The 17,026-nt window shown below is 38.3% G+C and overlaps 1 protein-coding gene across 5 annotated transcripts in view; it reads left to right on the forward strand.

Moving 5' to 3' along the window:
• The window catches only part of CSRNP3 (cysteine and serine rich nuclear protein 3), a 101,592-nt gene that overhangs the window by 81,245 nt on the left and 3,321 nt on the right, over positions 1-17,026 (forward strand). For all 5 annotated transcript variants that reach the window (XM_071562911.1, XM_071562910.1, XM_071562912.1 and 2 more), the window contains 3 exons: positions 2,745-3,004; positions 8,677-8,973; positions 10,445-11,888. In XM_071562911.1, coding sequence (XP_071419012.1) covers positions 2,745-3,004; positions 8,677-8,973; positions 10,445-11,488 — 1,601 coding nt within the window. In that variant the 3' untranslated portion in view covers positions 11,489-11,888. The remainder of the gene's footprint in view (positions 1-2,744; positions 3,005-8,676; positions 8,974-10,444; positions 11,889-17,026) is intronic.

Raw genomic sequence — 17,026 nt, forward strand, 5'->3', positions numbered from 1 at the left:
GTTCCAAGCCCGTAGTGTATTTCCTCACTTGCTCATTTTGGTGACACCATTCCAGCACAGATCAATGCTTTGTACAACATACTTTAGCCAGGATGAATCTGACAGGGAAGTTAATTATTGTCAATCTGCTCTTTGTAATATTTGCCCTTTCCCCATTAATTGTCATGATGGAGACTTATGTGATACAGCAGCCTAAGTAAGAAGGAACAGCAGCCATGGAAGCTGTGTTGCAGAGCAGTTTTCTTTTTTAAGGCTATTGTTATATTCACGATAGCTGGTGGTTTTTTTACATTAATACTTTCTTCAGTTTTGACATTCAAGTTTTATTTTTAGTGTGTATCTGAAAAATGAATTAGTGGGGCTTTGTGTTTCACACAAGACACACTGTGTCTGTAAAAATCCATTTAATGCATTTGATCAAGTACTTAGAAACTGAAAAAAAAATTTGAGAAAATCTTTCCCGTAAACCATCTTGTGTGCCATTACTGTTAGCCACTGGGAGATAAAAACTGTACTTTTTGGTAGATAAAATGTTACCATTTTAAACTGCAACCATTTAAATAAGAATAGTGGTAATAAAGGTTCTGATTTAGTCTCCCAGTGTGGGAGATGGCCTCCAACTATATGTATAATTTACCACGTGTGGGAAAAACCATAATTATGTTTGTGTGCAGCCTTATGAATAAATCACTGAAATCTCAGTTTCTTGATAGACTGCTGAACAGTTATCTCTAGTCTATATTACAGTGAATGACTGAAAAAGGGTATTGCTGTAACACAAAAACTCAGTATGCAGGGTTTAGGTATTGCACCGTTCTGCAAGCTCTGGGCTAACCATACAGGTGTTCTTAAATTTTGGGAACATTAGGAAAATTTGGAAACAGCCAAAGATCTATGTAGCCAGGAACTGTGCATAAGGGGGAATTACAGAAATATATGCAGTCATGAAATAAATTATAACTGCTGTGGATAAAGGAAATTGCTATGAGGGACAAAGGTTAATAACTGAGAAAAAATGAGTAAGTGCATCGTCCTGTGTGTCTGTGCAGGCACATCATGAACAAAGCAAAAGGGAAAGCACAAAGAGCAGGTTGTGTTTCCAGGTTGGGTTAACCATGCTTGGGTTAAACAATGGTTTGCTATTAAAAGCTTTCCTTTAATTATTTTGGGCTCACCTTTAGGAATCTTTTTTACATACAGTTGCCATTTTTGGCATGGATGGTCTGTGGTGCAGAGGACCTGTGCTGTGGCTGTAGCTGTGGTTGAGTGCTGCACAGATGGGACTGTGCTGGGGCCAGATACAGCCCAGAATCTGCAGCAGCTGCCTTTGCCGGGCAAGGAGCTGATAAGTCTGCAGGACCTGCCCTGACTTCATGAGGAGGAAGGCCAATTGCAAGCTGGTTATTAACTTGAGCTCTGCTCTGCTCAACCAGAAACAGAGCCACTCAGATGTCAAAAATTTCAGTAGTTGATGTTATTTTGGATGAGGACTTACGACAGTCCTATTTGAAGATACCTATGTCTGAAGACCCTGTTCAGATACAGTGACCTTTTCTTAGAGATACTTCTGTACTGATGGTCTTAACACTATCGTTCTTCCCTGATTATGGATGTATTTTATGCATATTAATAACTTTCTAATTAGTGTTGAGAGTGTGTGTCCAGTAGCTGCTAAAAAACTGCCTCTCAACCTAGCAGCCTCTGCCTGGAGTCAGTATCATCCTTTTGGGGCAGAACAGGGGATAGTGGCATCCACTGATACCACTTGGTACATAGGCATGCAAGCCTTGCCCAGTCTGTGTCCTTCATTCTGAAAGGAGCTTGCTCACTGATTAATGTCAGTAAATTTTGCTGAGTCTGTATTTGTGCTTTCTAGTATCTCAGAATACATGTATTTTGTATGTTCTTCTGCTCTGTCTTGAGTTAAGCAGTGTCCTTAGCAGGAATTACAGCTGATTTTAACATACTATTTAAGGGACAGTGCATGCAAGATAACATGTGCTCCTGACTCCTGATTAGATGGTCTGAGAACCTGAGTTCTAGCTGGCTTGAAGGAAATGTACTGAATGAGTTAAAGAGCACTTTGTCCCTGATGTTGGAAAATGTCCAACATTTTCATTCAATATCCAGTAATATTTTTGAGCTCACATTAAGGCAGCCCTCTGCTCAGAGATTTTAGGAAGTATAATAGAGCAAGAACATAGTGCCTTTGCAGTGCTGACTGTGCTTCCTTTCATGTCCTTGGTTACTGAGGTGGTTGCAGTTCTCACGTCTCCTCGCTGACATGTCTAATCTGTGTTTTTGGGTAATCAAATAAAATCCTCTAATCTTTTGCAGTTCCTGCCAGATCTGTTCTTGTAAACAACATTCTCATAAATACAAATATATTCTGACTCCTCCCTAGCAGCAGCATACAAGTGATGACCATGGGGTTCGTCACAGAGCCTCAGCTCTGCCCTTGGTAAAAGGATAAAACATTCTTATGATGAGATTGGAAACAACTGCCCTGGCCAAGAACTTCTGTTCTAAAGGAGACAGTGGTGTTCATGAGTGTAGCAGTTTGTAGTGACTTCTAGTTTTGCATGTAACATTATCTCCTCTTTCAGACTGCACACCTTGGAATGCAGTGTCTGTATATCCGCGTACATAGTCAGGTGTTGTCACTTGTGTAGCTCCCTTTCCCATAACACATTTGCTGTGTGGCTGCAAGTTGTCGTTCATGCTGTAACCTGCATCTGTTCCAGCATCTTCAATCCTGAAGAGAGAGAAGCGGAAGAGGACGAAAAATGTCCATTTTAACTGTGTCACTGTGTATTACTTCACGAGAAGACAAGGCTTCACCAGTGTTCCCAGCCAAGGGGGAAGCACACTGGGAATGTCTACTCGCCACAACAGCGTGCGCCAGTATACCCTGGGGGAGTTTGCCATGGAACAGGAGAGGCTGCACCGCGAGATGCTGAGAGAGCATCTACGGGAGGAAAAACTCAATTCTCTAAAGTTAAAGGTAAAAATTGCTTAAGGCTTTGATCCCTGCCTTATTTATTTAATGAGTGGTGTCAGAGTTATCTGGGCCCAGTGTGTGTGTTAAACAAAACCACCTCCTTTCTATGAACTCCATTTTCAATTGAAAAGGGCATTTTTCTTTTTATTTTATTTTTTACTGAAGATGTATTTTTGTTTGATAATACCAAGTGCTCTTGTAGCTGTCATTACTGTGTACCTCCAAGTGCTTTACAGGAAGGTTGTTCTTTACTCCCAGTTTATAGAGAGGAAAACAAAAGCAGAGATACCATTGGCCCACCTGGGGCCAGCTTGCCAATGAAGCTGCCCTTTTAAATACAGCATAGCAGAGGAGAGAAACTGTGTGTTTGAGAACAGAGAAGGGGATTGTATTCTTGAAAGTGTCCCTTTGCCATTTTAAAACTGGTGGAAGAACATTTTATGTTTTTGTGGTGGATGAAACACTTACTGTGTCATGGCTTTTGTTACTTGTGTTTTGGGCTCTTTTTTAGAAGAATCCTGTAATTAAAAGTGAACAATATTTAGAATTGCAACTGCACTTCGGTGCTGCATATCCCCTTCTTTTGTGATAGTACATGTCTGTCTCTGCTGTTGTCCAGCATGAAGTGGCACCTCCAAGTTTAAGAATGTCTTTCAGTACTTTTCCCATAGAATGAATTATGTTCATGAGTTTTGTGTCTGAACATCTGAGGAAGTGTGCATGACCCTTACTTTTGTAATTATTTTTTCAGTCTCCTAATAGTTGGGGTTTTTAATAGCTAAATAGATTCTAAATAGCTAAATGGATTCTTAAATAAATCAATAAGTTCATAAAATTTGAACTATCATAAAACAAACATAAAACCACTCAGGACAAAAGCAAATTAAAGACAGATATTTGGACAGGTTGAAAACCAAAGGCTAGAATGTTAGTGACTTATCACTAGATAGAGGTTATACCTCCAAACATTTCACATCACAGGGTCTTCAGAGCATCAAGTGCGAATTGCGCTGTGTGAGTTTAACTGATGACTATCTGTAAAACCCTTGGCTGACTTCCAGGAATCAGCTCAAAGAGAGGAATCCCCAGTGGAGTCAGTAAAGAATAGCCAAGCATGCAAGTATTTCACTTTTCCTTTTCTTAGCTAGAAAGTACCTTAAGAAAAAGCACAGATCCTGTTTACCTTGAAAGATTCAATGAGGCCTTTTAGCCTTCATCTGTGTGGAGCAGAGCTTGGCTCTTTGTGCTTTCATAATCCTCTGCTTGGCTGGGATGGATTTCCTTTTTCACTAACTTAATGCACTTCTTTTTTGGGGACATGAACTCTACTTTCTGCTCATCTTCCAAATAAAACATGTTCTTCCATCTTCCCAGTCACTTGTTTGAGTAAATGATAATCTTTATTGAGACAAAGTTCCTGCAAAATCTTTTCATAAGTATTCAATGAATAAGGAGAGCCTTATTTGCATCTTACTGGCGTTGAATCTTTGTCTAGAGTAAAGTATTTCTCTTTGCCCTGGACTATGTATAAAAACGTAGACAACAGAAAACTTCCTTTTTGAACTAGTCCATGAATCTCAGTTTAGTTGCATCGCTGATTATGCACTTGGGATAAAAAAGAAAAATTCGAACATGAAAAGCAAATCCATTACTTGCTGAATTAGTGAAGAGTCACTGTAAAGTACTGTGCATGTTTTATTTGCTTATGACAGCAGGGCCTTGCTGATTGTCCTTTATAGAGATGGAAGAGCTGCTTGGTCACTCACATAGTTTCTAAATTAACACAAAAAGGAAATTCTGTGGCATTCCAAGGTAGCAATGTCAGCAATTATGATTTTTAATGAAAATGTGCTAATCAGGATTTGCATCAAAATTACTGTACATCACAGAAAAATGAAGAAAAAGAGAAAATTAAGTAGAGCAAAGATTGCTCAGAGGTTTTTTCTATTTGAAAACCATTATGCAAACAGAAAATAACATTTTCAGCATGATTTTTAATTTCAGTTTCCCTGTGATTTTTTCATTTTTTGCATTGCATTACAATATACCAGTTAGTAGCTTGATACAGAAATATATTGAAATTGAGTTTCCATAATACTAGCTTCTGTTTATTATTTTACTTGCCAAAAGTGAAGAGCCAAATAAGAAACATCTCCAATTAAAAGCAGATAAAGACTCTGATATCATCTTCAAGTCATTTTAGTCATTTAGCACCAGCAGTTTGTGTAAGCAAACACTGTTGACAGTGGCATGAACACTTGTTATCAGCAGAGTGTGAAAATTCTAATGGCAATTTGGACATAAAAGCCATCCTGTTAAATGAAAGGTGCAAGGTAGTCATTTGAGAAAATACTAGTAAGCACAATAAATTAACTGGAATAGTCCTTATTGCTTACTCCCAGTGTCTTCTCAAATTAAAATTTATTAAAATGATTAGCATGAGACTAGTGAAGTTAAGGCTCACAGGTCTGTGGACACAGTTGGTTTCCTTTGTGGGAAATGGTAAGGAATAATTTCCAGCTAGGGCTGGGAAAGGTGTATTCATTCTAGATTTTTCATGTTTTACTGAGTTGGAGTGAATTTGACCCAAAGGCTTCACATATTCATTGGCCCTTCCCTTATTCTGTGGTTATGACATTAACCTTTATGAGAGAAATTTACCCATATCCATATCAAGTGCAATTCAGATGAGCAATATTATGACAATCAACAGAACTTAATGTTCCTGTGAAGTTCTGTATTGGAAAACGTGTTTGATAATCTGATAATCTTCCTCCCTCTGTAGTTACCCAGTTACTTGTTTGTGAAATGTTACTCTTTTGTTTCATTTATTCATTTGTCCTTTGTATGGCAAAATTAAGGGGAAAAAATCAGAGGAGATAACAAGGAAATCATCCAGCAAAGGAGTCAGGAGCTAAGGTGCTTTGAAATGCCAAACTGCTGTCTAATCCCACTTGATGCCCAGACATTTGCCATTCCAGCCTGCTGGGATGTCTGTAGTGTTCAGCATGTGACTGGAGTCCATTCCTTAATGCTCTCCTGCTGTGTAGCAAAGCAGTTAAGATTTGCAGGAGGAGGAGGAGAAGAAATACGTGACAAAACTGGTGTGGTTCTATAGGTGCCTTTGTGAGCCGAACAGTTAACAGCATTCACCTCATGGGTAAGAGCCCTAAAAGTTAATTTTTATTAAACAGCAGTTGAATGAAGTACTAAAATAATTACAGAAGCAGGGATTAGAATTCTTCCCCTTCCCCAGTTTCAAACTTAAGTAACAGTCATCTGCTTGAGGAGTGGTTTGAGCCTTGCATATCTAAAATTAGGGAAATCAGATTTCTTAGGTAGGTCATTCCTCTATTATATATTAAACATAAACAAAAGAAAAAAAAGGCAAGCAAATGAAACATGAATACACTGTACTTCCACCTTGCTAACATATGAAGTGAAAAACACATAAACCCCTGAAGGGTGCCATTCTGGATTGGAACAGTCAGGCTGAGCTCCCCTCAGCTTCAGGCAGCTAATTCAAGATGTCTTTAATCACTGTGTGGACTTACCTGTCTCTTACTGCAGAATGTACAAAGGGATGACTTCTACCGTTGCCCTTCCTACCTTACTGAACTAATCATTGAAAGACCTGGTGTAATATTCTCTCCACTGTCCCAGGGCCAGGCAGAACTGATTAGGAACTCCTACCTCCTCTTTTGCCAGCCACTATAACATGAAATGCATGGGAGAAAATGGAGTAAGAAAACAATCTGAAGGAAGTTTGAGAGGACATTTTGAAAACGCCTGTATTTAAGATGAAGAAGGAGCTAGAGGTATATGCACATAAAGGGATTTGAATGTTACAGGGATAACAGACATGATAAACTGAAGCATTACATAAAATGAAGGCACTACACTTGGAGGGCTACAGTTAGAAGGTTTGAGAATACACTGGAAAGAGAAAGAAACTATAATGCTTATAAAGTGGAGTTGTGGAAGTGGCAGAACACCTCTGCTTGAACTAAATACAGTGCTGAATTGCCAAGAAGGGATGATTGCTGATCTCAAGAAAGTTTTCTTTGTGCAGTGTAATGTGTACACATAAACTGTACATAAGGACTGCCAGTCATGACCCTGAGACTCCCCTCTGTTAAAGGGATGAGTATTGCTTTTAGCCTGACTTTACAAGTCAGGAATAATTAGGTTGTTGGTGGGTTTTTTCCTGTGATTGTCTTGCACAGTTGTTAGAAGCAAAAAATTGCAATTGCCAAAGAGCAGTCAGTAGGAGGTCACTGTCAAGTAATTCAATAATGCCATAAATGACAGTTACAATCCAAGACTGTGGAAAGGATGAACTGTTAATATAAATGGGAAATGAAGCAATTGGCCATATAAGAAAAGCAGAAATAGTGGAATAGGTAAAATTCAGGATAGCTTTCTTACACATCAGAAACATAAATAGATGGAGATGACACAAATTAGTAGCAGAAAAACAGGGAGTTAGTTTTACAGTGATAATTGTTAAATGTCTAAACACTGAAATGCACAAGAAACAGGTTGTGATACTTATGACATCACTATTTTATCTGTATTTAAAACTGGCCTAAGTTACAGGAGTGTGGTACAGAAGTGTGCTATGTCACAAATGTGGCAGTGTATGTTTGTGCTTAATGTTCATGACCATTTAATTCTGGAACAATTCTTGAAAGGTTTGAGAGCTAGACTGTACAGTGCCAGGATACTTGTTTCTATTAGACTCCAAAATTCATATTCCTAGGAAAAGAGCATGAATCCTCTTGAAACTTTTCTCAAGATCCTGCACAGCAGGTTAACAATGTACTTCCTTTTTTTCTAAATATATTCATTAGTTATCTAAGAATAATCTGGATCATTAGTGAAGTACTAAAATCTATAACAACACAAAGCTAAATGTGTTCTTTTCGGGACCAGAGAGAACTAGAAAGAACATCAGAAGAGCTTTATGCATCCACACTGTGAAACACAGTGCAAATAAACATGGAATCCCAGAATCATTTAGGTGGGAATGAAGTGATTTAGGTAGAAAGGGACAAGGTCAAGTGACTTTAAAATTGTCTCCACAAGCAAGCATAGGCATCTGCCCAGATGATTAAGTGGAAATACTGCTTTGTGTCCTCATCAATACAAATGTCAAACAACTTGTCAGGTTAGAAAAGAATAGGATTGTGAATAGTACATAGAATACACCATTTTACAAATTGATGCATCATGATCTGAACCTGTGTCAGTAGTATAATTCCTATCCCAAAAGGGATATTTAAGAATTTCAAAGAGCTTACAGGACTCAATTAAGGTCTCAAAAATTATCTCGTGAAACGACACAGAAAAGACTAGAATTCCAGAAAGGCATAAGTTCTGGCAGCCACATGGCACAATGTAGGTAAATAAAGAACAGATAAGAAACTAGAAACTTAAGAAAAATTGTATTCATTACAAACATGGTACTCAAAATGTATATTTAATTCATATGCTAAATGTGAAATAAATGCTTGATCACCATCTCTGTGATTATATTCTGGACCTTACTGGCAGTCATGCAGCATTTTTACATACAGCTTTCCCCATTCATAGTCTATTACACATATTCACATCTGTGACATACATATGTGTGAGTACAGTTTAAGGACTTTGTTAATTGTCCTGTGCAACAGATGACGAAGAATGGGACAGTGGAGTCTGAAGAAGCCAATACGTTGACCCTGGATGACATTTCTGATGATGACATTGATCTGGACAACACTGAAGTAGATGAGTACTTCTTTCTACAACCACTGCCGACCAAGAAGCGCCGGGCGTTGCTGCGAGCGTCCGGAGTGAAGAAGATCGATGTGGAAGAGAAACACGAGCTGCGAGCCATCCGCTTGTCCAGAGAGGATTGTGGCTGTGACTGCCGTGTCTTCTGTGATCCAGAAACCTGCACCTGCAGTCTTGCAGGCATAAAATGTCAGGTAAATGTCTACATTATTGCCACCATTAAATTATCAGTGGAGGGGAGGTGTCCATGCACATGTGTGTGCTTGTTGTTGAAGTTACAATCAAGTATTAGACAATAATCTCAAACCAGTTTTTTAAGGCCCCAGTTTAAGAGTGCATAGTGGGCAATTGATACAAACAATCTCCTAAAATATCTTTATTTATTTCATGATTGGTTTAGGCACATACATGGTCTAGGGTGGGTTTTTTTGTTCTTGTACAGGTTCATACTCTTCTTTGGCCTTTATCTAAATAGGGAAATGCGGACAACAGAAGAATCAGTAGCCTGCAGATCTCATAAAGGATATTACCTTTTATTTTAGAGACAATTAGCATACACTCCAAATGTGAATATAGTCCAAACTCAATGAGAAACAACAAATGACACTCTGTGGTACTGTCCTTTATATAACATGCATGATACTTAAAATCTATGCATGATAAATTTGCATGTAGGCAATAAAAAATGTATCTGCTAATACAGCAGGGAAGTTTTTCCCCTGCCGACTGAAGAGGTATTTCATATTGTACATTTACACAGTGTCACCTGTACATGTCCCAAAATGTTCGCTGTAAGAGGTTTCTACTAGTTCTGCTGAGTTGCTGTTTTGCAGCTGAGTTTTCTTCCTGAATGCATTTTTCATCATCTCATAAATCCAAGCTAAACTTTCTCTGCTATTTAAATAATATATTCTCCTTGGTGTTTCTGTTTTCATCTCCACACACAGAGGAGGTGTACTGGATTGTGTTATACGGTTCTCCTCTGCATCATATTTGATGTTTAGGTATTACAGTGTAGGTGAAAGTCATAGACCCTAAGCCGTCTCATGGAACTGGCTGACATGTGGATTCAGCCACATTTTTAAAAACTTAAGATGGGTATTTTAGATGTAGAAATTCTGTGCACAGTCTGTTGAGCTTACAATATTGCATCAACAGTGGACTGGAACACCTTTTAAAATGCACTTGAGTTTTTATTCCTATTTTCCGTGGTCAGGTGTCCGTCCCCGTTGGCAACTTCAGAAAGTGTTCTATTAATAACTCATTTTTGTTTCAAAAGGTGTCCAGTTTCCATGACTTTTACCAAATTTTAAGGTGTTTTCTGATAATGCTTTTGCCTGGATTTGAGGACAAACTGAAGTAAAGCTGTAGCAGATCCATAGATACAAAAACTACCTATTTTTTGTTCCAATGTGTAATACCTGTGGAACAGAAATGTGTTTTGCCTACTGTACATCACTGATGCACAAATGGGTCCCTTACTGTTCCTCTCAGTATTGCTCAGTTCCAGGGCTGACTCTGAATTATGGTTAGCTCTGACCAGTCTTATGAGTATTTCTCAAGGTGAATTCCCCTTCACCACTGTGTTTCTCTAGGCTGTCTAGGTTCTGTCATATCACCAGGCTTATGCTACGCATTGTTAATCTGTATTCTTTTCTTTAAAAGGTGGATCGTATGTCTTTCCCATGCGGTTGCACTAAAGAAGGGTGTAGCAATACAGCAGGTAGAATCGAATTTAACCCTATCCGTGTACGGACTCACTTTTTGCACACAATAATGAAACTTGAATTGGAGAAAAATAGAGAGCAGCAAGTTCCAGCACTTAATGGCTGCCACACTGAGATAAGTGCACACACTAGTTCTATGAGTCCAGGACCCCATCCCGTTGAATATTCAATTGCAGAAAATTTTGAGATTGAAACGGAACCTCCGGCTGCGGTTATGCGTTCCCAGTCAGCCGAGGACTTGGACTGCCCAGGGGAAGAGGAGGAAGAGGAAGATGGGAGTAGCTTTTGTAGCGGAGTTACAGATTCTAGCACACAGAGTTTAGCCCCTAGTGAATCAGATGATGATGAAGAGGAAGAGGAAGATGAGGAGGAAGATGAGGAGGAAGAAAAAGCAGATGATTTTGTAGAAAGCATGGGCTCCCATGCTGATATGGTGCCTCTTCCTTCTGTCCTTTGCTACTCTGATGGAACTGCTGTGCATGAAAACCACTCTAAAAATGCCTCATACTATACTAACTCTTCAACTCTGTATTACCAAATAGAGAACCACGTTGCTGGCACTGCTAACCAGATTGGTGAGACTTACTCAGAAAGGGATGCTGTCAAGAACGGTAGTCTTTCTCTGGTGCCTTATAACATGACTTCAGAACAGTTTGTTGACTACACACGGCAATCAGAGGAAACTTTTAGCAGCCCTCATTACCATTCTGCAAACCCCTCAGTGATTGTTTGCTGCTCATCTTCTGAAGGGGATGGCAGTGCTCCATGTAACAGTTTATACACTGAGCATAGGCCGAGTCACCCACAAGTGGAATTTCACTCCTACTTGAAAGGTCCTTCTCCAGATGGCTTTGTGTCAGCTTTGAATGGCGACAGTCATGTACAAGAGCACCCTGCTGAGAATTCACTAAACCTCCCAGAGAAGAGCAGACTGCACGAAGAGTGCATCAAATCGCCAGTGGTAGAAACTGTACCTGTTTAATATTAAAATCATTCTAGGACTGACTTCCTGTATTAAAATTCACTCCCATTGGATTTTCCTAGAATCTTACTTTTTTAAGAGGTAGACAACACTTGGACTATAATCAATGTTCCAGACACATTCTGTTTTCTCAAGCTACACTGGCAGTGGTATTGCACAGAAACAGTTCGTGTAAAGATTTAACGAATCAAACCTTTTTTTGATAAAAAATAAAACACGTAAGTAAAAAACCACACCAACCTATTTCAAAGTAGCCTACCTACGACATGTGTGAAGCCTGCCAAGCTATCTGAATCAAAGCTTTGTGTTTTTGACTGTCGGGCCTGTGCAAAAATGTTAAAAATGATACTTTGAAATAATCATGTTTAGAGTCCTAATTTTCAACATATCTGAAAAGACGGTAAGTTTAATGTAAAAGTAACTACTGTACAATTCTAATTGTTCTGTACTGTATGTATTTTATTTATGGTAGTTTAATACTCATGTTTTGATAAAAATGAACAGCATGTTCATTTGAGCAGAAGATCCATAGCTAGTTACAAAGAGCATGTCCACTTTTCATCTGGAGTACCTTGTATTCTTCCTTATCTTTTTTTAATACCATTTCTGGTAAATTGTCTTGAAATGCATTTTTAGAGTGTACTATTTTCTCTTGTACTGTTCTTGACAAACAGAAGAGTCAGAAAGGGGGCATTTACATCTTCTAGAAAGGTAGACAATCCTCCATTAAAACTAAAACAAGTGGCATTCCAGAACTAGTACCCTCTCCCTAAAGAAAAATGATCTTGTATATAATGACAAAGCAGTAGCTTAGGCTTGCACAGCACCTTTTAGCCCAGTGACCATTCAGATACTTCGCACTTTAGTGCTGTTTTGCAGTACTGTATTAACTGCGGGAACTGTGACCTACTCTGGAGAAATGCCATAGCTGCACACTCTGAGGCCTAGGGAAGATCTTAACATTCACTGTAACAAAACCTGTACCTTTCCCAAGCCAGTTTATGAATATGTCAGTATGCAATTTATAAAAGCAGAGCCTTACTGATCAAAGCTTAAATACAGCTTAGGAAAAAATATGGAAGTCTCAAGATTGCCTAAATATTTAAGAGTTTTTACAAAATACCAGACTGGCTTTGGTGTGCTTCTGATCATATCTCAAATTTAGCGTCATTTGGTCTAATTAGGAAACAGCAGATTCAATGAGGATATCTGTGATAGTCTGCAAGCAAAATAGCATGTGCATCAAAAGGATAGCCATTACCTTGAATTTATCAGCCAACCTTGCTTTTGTCTAGAAAAGGAAGCACAGGAACCAGCTTTTTGGTGCATTGGTAATTCTGCACTGCCTTATTTTGATTTCAAAATCTACTTAAGCATTTTTGTTCCTCTAATACTGAAATTTTATTTATTCTACATCGAGTTGAAATGTAGACATGTCTTGTTTGTCAAAATAAGGATCAGCATCTTAGTTTTATCTGTGTCAAATCTAGATGGTTAACAGTGTGCATGTAAACACAGTGTAAATTTTGGCTCTGTTGCAATGACTCTTCTGGTCAGAAGTTCTTTAAAACATCGTGTACAGTACTCCAGTAGAAAAACTGCCAAATGTAAAATATGCTTTTCAAAAAAACTCCCAAACCTAACTGAATTGTTTTGTACAAAATCTGGGCAAAGTGATTTCTCATATTTATGCTAAATTAGCAAAATATTTTTACTCCATGTAGTAGATGGAAAGGTTTTTTATTTATTTGTTTCCACAAGAAGTCCTACATGTTTTTTATGAACTGCATTGAAAACTGTAGTTCTCCAGGGACTGGATTCCAAACATGAAAGATAATCCACCTCCTGGGAAAGCCCACTCATGTTGGTTATCTGCCTCAGCAGTCCCATAGCCTCTGTTCCACCTGTAGTCACAGAACACACTCCTAAGGCTGAGCAGCCAGGTAAGCACCTGTATTCTCCAATGCCATGCAGCAAACACCCTTGATTTTTAAAGAGAAACATGCTAGTTCTTAAAGTTCTGCACCTGAAAACAATATTCTGTTCAAGATGTTCTAAGGGCCAGTGTAACAAGTTCCTGTGTATAGGCATCTTGCATCAACAGTGTTAGTTAAATTTGCCACTCTGACTCAACACCAGCACCAAAAGCACAAATATTTTCTGCTTAAGCTGGGACAGTTGATGAGGATCAGAAGCAGCTCTTTAACCTCAGAGTGTGTTGGCAAACCACACACCCTTAACCGGGGTATTTATCTCAGGGGAAAGTTAAATGATATCTTTTGTTTTGTGACTCACCCCTTTACTGAACAATAAGAAATTATTTTCTTGGCCCTTGTGTTTTGACCTGACAAATACCTTTAATTGTGGCAACAAGCACAGTAAGTGATTAACTTTATAGAATACATCCTGGCCAGCTTTAAAATACTGAGGTGATGGTTATTTATTATTTCCATTTGCACAGGCTTCAGACCCCAGTCCTCCTTAATATTAGCACCTGTATAAACTTATGAGTACTTAGATGTTTATGTTCTATGCCACTGGGGCATCAGAGGGGAATACAGCCAAATTCTCTCCAGCCTGCAGCACAGGATAACAAACAGTACCTTGGCAGAGAAAGGCAGAGAGCGCAGTGAATAGAGAAAGCATTTTTGATACAATTTCCTCATATTTAAAGTAGCTAATTCCTGGGAAAAAGTAAAATGTGCAGAATAAAGATTTAAGTTTAAAAAATATTCCTAAATAATGAGCTGATGATAATGTAGATAGTAATACCTTTCTTTGGATCTGATCTGAGGTTTTATGATAAAGATTTCAGGATACAAAGTAAACAAATATTGTTTAGCTTTTGCAACAAGTTACAAGGCCCAGTTTGTTTATAATCCATGGAGAGTTCCTGGTAGCTATATTAATAATATCAACAGGGATAAACTCATACTGAGGAAAAAAACCCAGAAACCTCTTTTTTATTTACTATAGGCTGAATCTGTTGCCCAGCCAATTTCATGCCAGCAAATAATAAAGCTAAGGCCTTTTCTAGTATGTGTAAGTTCACTAGAGTGAGAAAAAAATAGTTGCAGCCCTGACCAAAACAGGAGGGTTAATTTAGCTGACAGGTGGGCTTATTTACCTGAAGTCCAGTGTAGGATGTAGGAATCAGGTGAGAGTCAGGTTTCCCACTACTTGATTGGACTTTGATGTTTTGTTTAGAACAAAACCATACTCTTCATTGAAGGGAAAAAAGCTTAAATCATAGAATGGAAAATAATTTAAAATTATTTTCTGAGCTAGTGTATACTGTGTCCCATTTCTCAGGTGAGTAATGCTCATTTTGATAACTAGTGCTGTAATTTGGGGGGGGCTGTTTCCGTGTAATTGAAGTATATTACTAAATGATAGCGAGCAGTATTTGCTTCTGTATCAACACAGTGTATCATTTGTGGAAATGTTTACTTTACTGATAGTTGTATCAGCTTTATTTCCCAAGATATCTGGCTACTGATAAGCACTCCTAAGAAGCCAGGTAACAAATTATGACTGTATTACATAGTTCAGAAAAATGAGTCATAGCAAGAGCATTTCCCTCTGTTAAAATAAACCAAAATTTTCATACAGATCCCCACTGGAACAGCACCTAAAACCAGATGCCTTTTTTGCCTATAAAGTGAACTTCAGCTCTCGGAAAAAAGTGCACTACTAAATATTTATAAAGCTTTAACTGACATTAGACATGAAATTAAAACTTTCTGGCATAACTACAGCAATTGCTTTCTAAGACCTGTAACTCATGCCCACTGGAACATCCTTAAAAACTTAAAAGCTGGTCAGTAAAACTTCTGACTGTTCTTTGTTGAGCTGTCTACCATTTAGATCAGAAAGTTCTAGATTTGTGAAGTTTTACTGTTTCTCATTTACACAAGTTCCTGCTAGTGAATCATAGTTGGAGTTGACATTTACTTATTTTAAGGCCATTGTACACAGCCAGATACAATTCAGCCTGATCACTGCTCTGGTAAGAGGATCCTGCCTTTTATGAAGTGCTGCAGAAATCCTGTGTAGTGTTGATGGTGCTCACTCACCCAGAGTGATTGCTGACTCACCCAGAGCCAGTTTCTAACCTTACCTGGGTGTTTTGTGTCAGCAAATGTGCAAACAAACTGATCATGTTGCTTTCCCTGCCTCTCAGGGAGTATCTTCACAAACACAGCTATTTGTTAAAGATTGGATACATACATTTTTATGCAAAGCAGAATATATATTATGTTTTAGGCTCTTTGATAGAAATATGATGTACTAGATAGAGAGTACTGGGCTCAGAGAGAGGAGACCTGGATTCTGTTGGCTTTGCCTTGTCCTGTTGTGTTACTTGCATTCTCTGTGCTCTGGTTTGATAATGTACTTGGAGATACTATGATATAAAACATAATTCTATAAAACAGGCAAAATACCACTTCATTCCTCTTTTTTTTGGCATCATAACTAAATGTTGGTGCTGCAGCCAACACCACTTTCCAAATGAAGTCCAGCCTAGCTCAGAAGTGAATAGAGATTTTGCACTAATGTGAAACAAAGCTAAAGCAAGCTCTGCTTTCCTTGGATGGATTAATAAGGAGTTTTAACAGTAAATTTCACAGTGAAAAATTAGAATAAAAGCTGTGTTGCATACAACGTTTACCTGTCGAGTGCTTAACATTTGAGCAGTGAGATTGTAGTTTGCCTGCAACACCATTCTTGGCAGAGCAGGTGATCTTACTTCCCTGCGTGTTGTCTTCTTTTGCTGGCTGAATTCTCTCAGTTGGAACTCCTAGCAAAGCAGCTGGCCTTAAAAGCAAGAGAGACCCATGATAGCCTTTTAAAAGGTATTTGCTAAATCAGGATCTCCATTGTTAGAACTCATGAGTTGTGTAAACTTACGTTCATTGTGCCAGTCCTGAAACAGTCAGGAACAGGGATAGAAGAGGATGACATGGAAAAATCCTTAAGCATTCAGGGGTGTTAAGCTTTCCTGCTTAGACTGAAAAGTAATTCTAGCATCTTCTTTATTATGGTTGCATAACGTTTGATGTAAAATACTTTGAAAAACTAGAATTAACTCAGAGAATATATTCTATAGAATTTATTTCTAAAATAATAAATCTGATTACTATTTTTTTAAAATGGTAGAAAGCTGTTATTTTCAAAAACAGAGTTACATGTTCCTTGGTATAAGAAATCTCAGCATTTGCCTTTTCAGTGTTTCCAGGGTTTTTTTTAATATTCTTAATTTTGCTATTCTCTGTAATCATTGTCTATGTGAAAATTATGTAATTGTCCATTTTCTCCAAGAAGTGTCAAATCCAAAGCACGAACATTGTGAAATGATGAACAAGTGCAATTTAGTTTTAAAGATGTCTGAGTGAGCACACGCTTGAGTTCTTCACAAGTTCTTCCTTTCACTGTCTCTTCCCAGTCCCAACTTCAAGGCAGCTTTTAATGTTGTTGCTAATAAATGTACTAGAGTATTGTTTCCACTTAAGGATCAAAGTCATAACATCCTTGAGG

Source organism: Pithys albifrons, chromosome 8, assembly GCF_047495875.1.
Source record: "Pithys albifrons albifrons isolate INPA30051 chromosome 8, PitAlb_v1, whole genome shotgun sequence".
Classification (NCBI taxonomy): domain Eukaryota; kingdom Metazoa; phylum Chordata; class Aves; order Passeriformes; family Thamnophilidae; genus Pithys; species Pithys albifrons.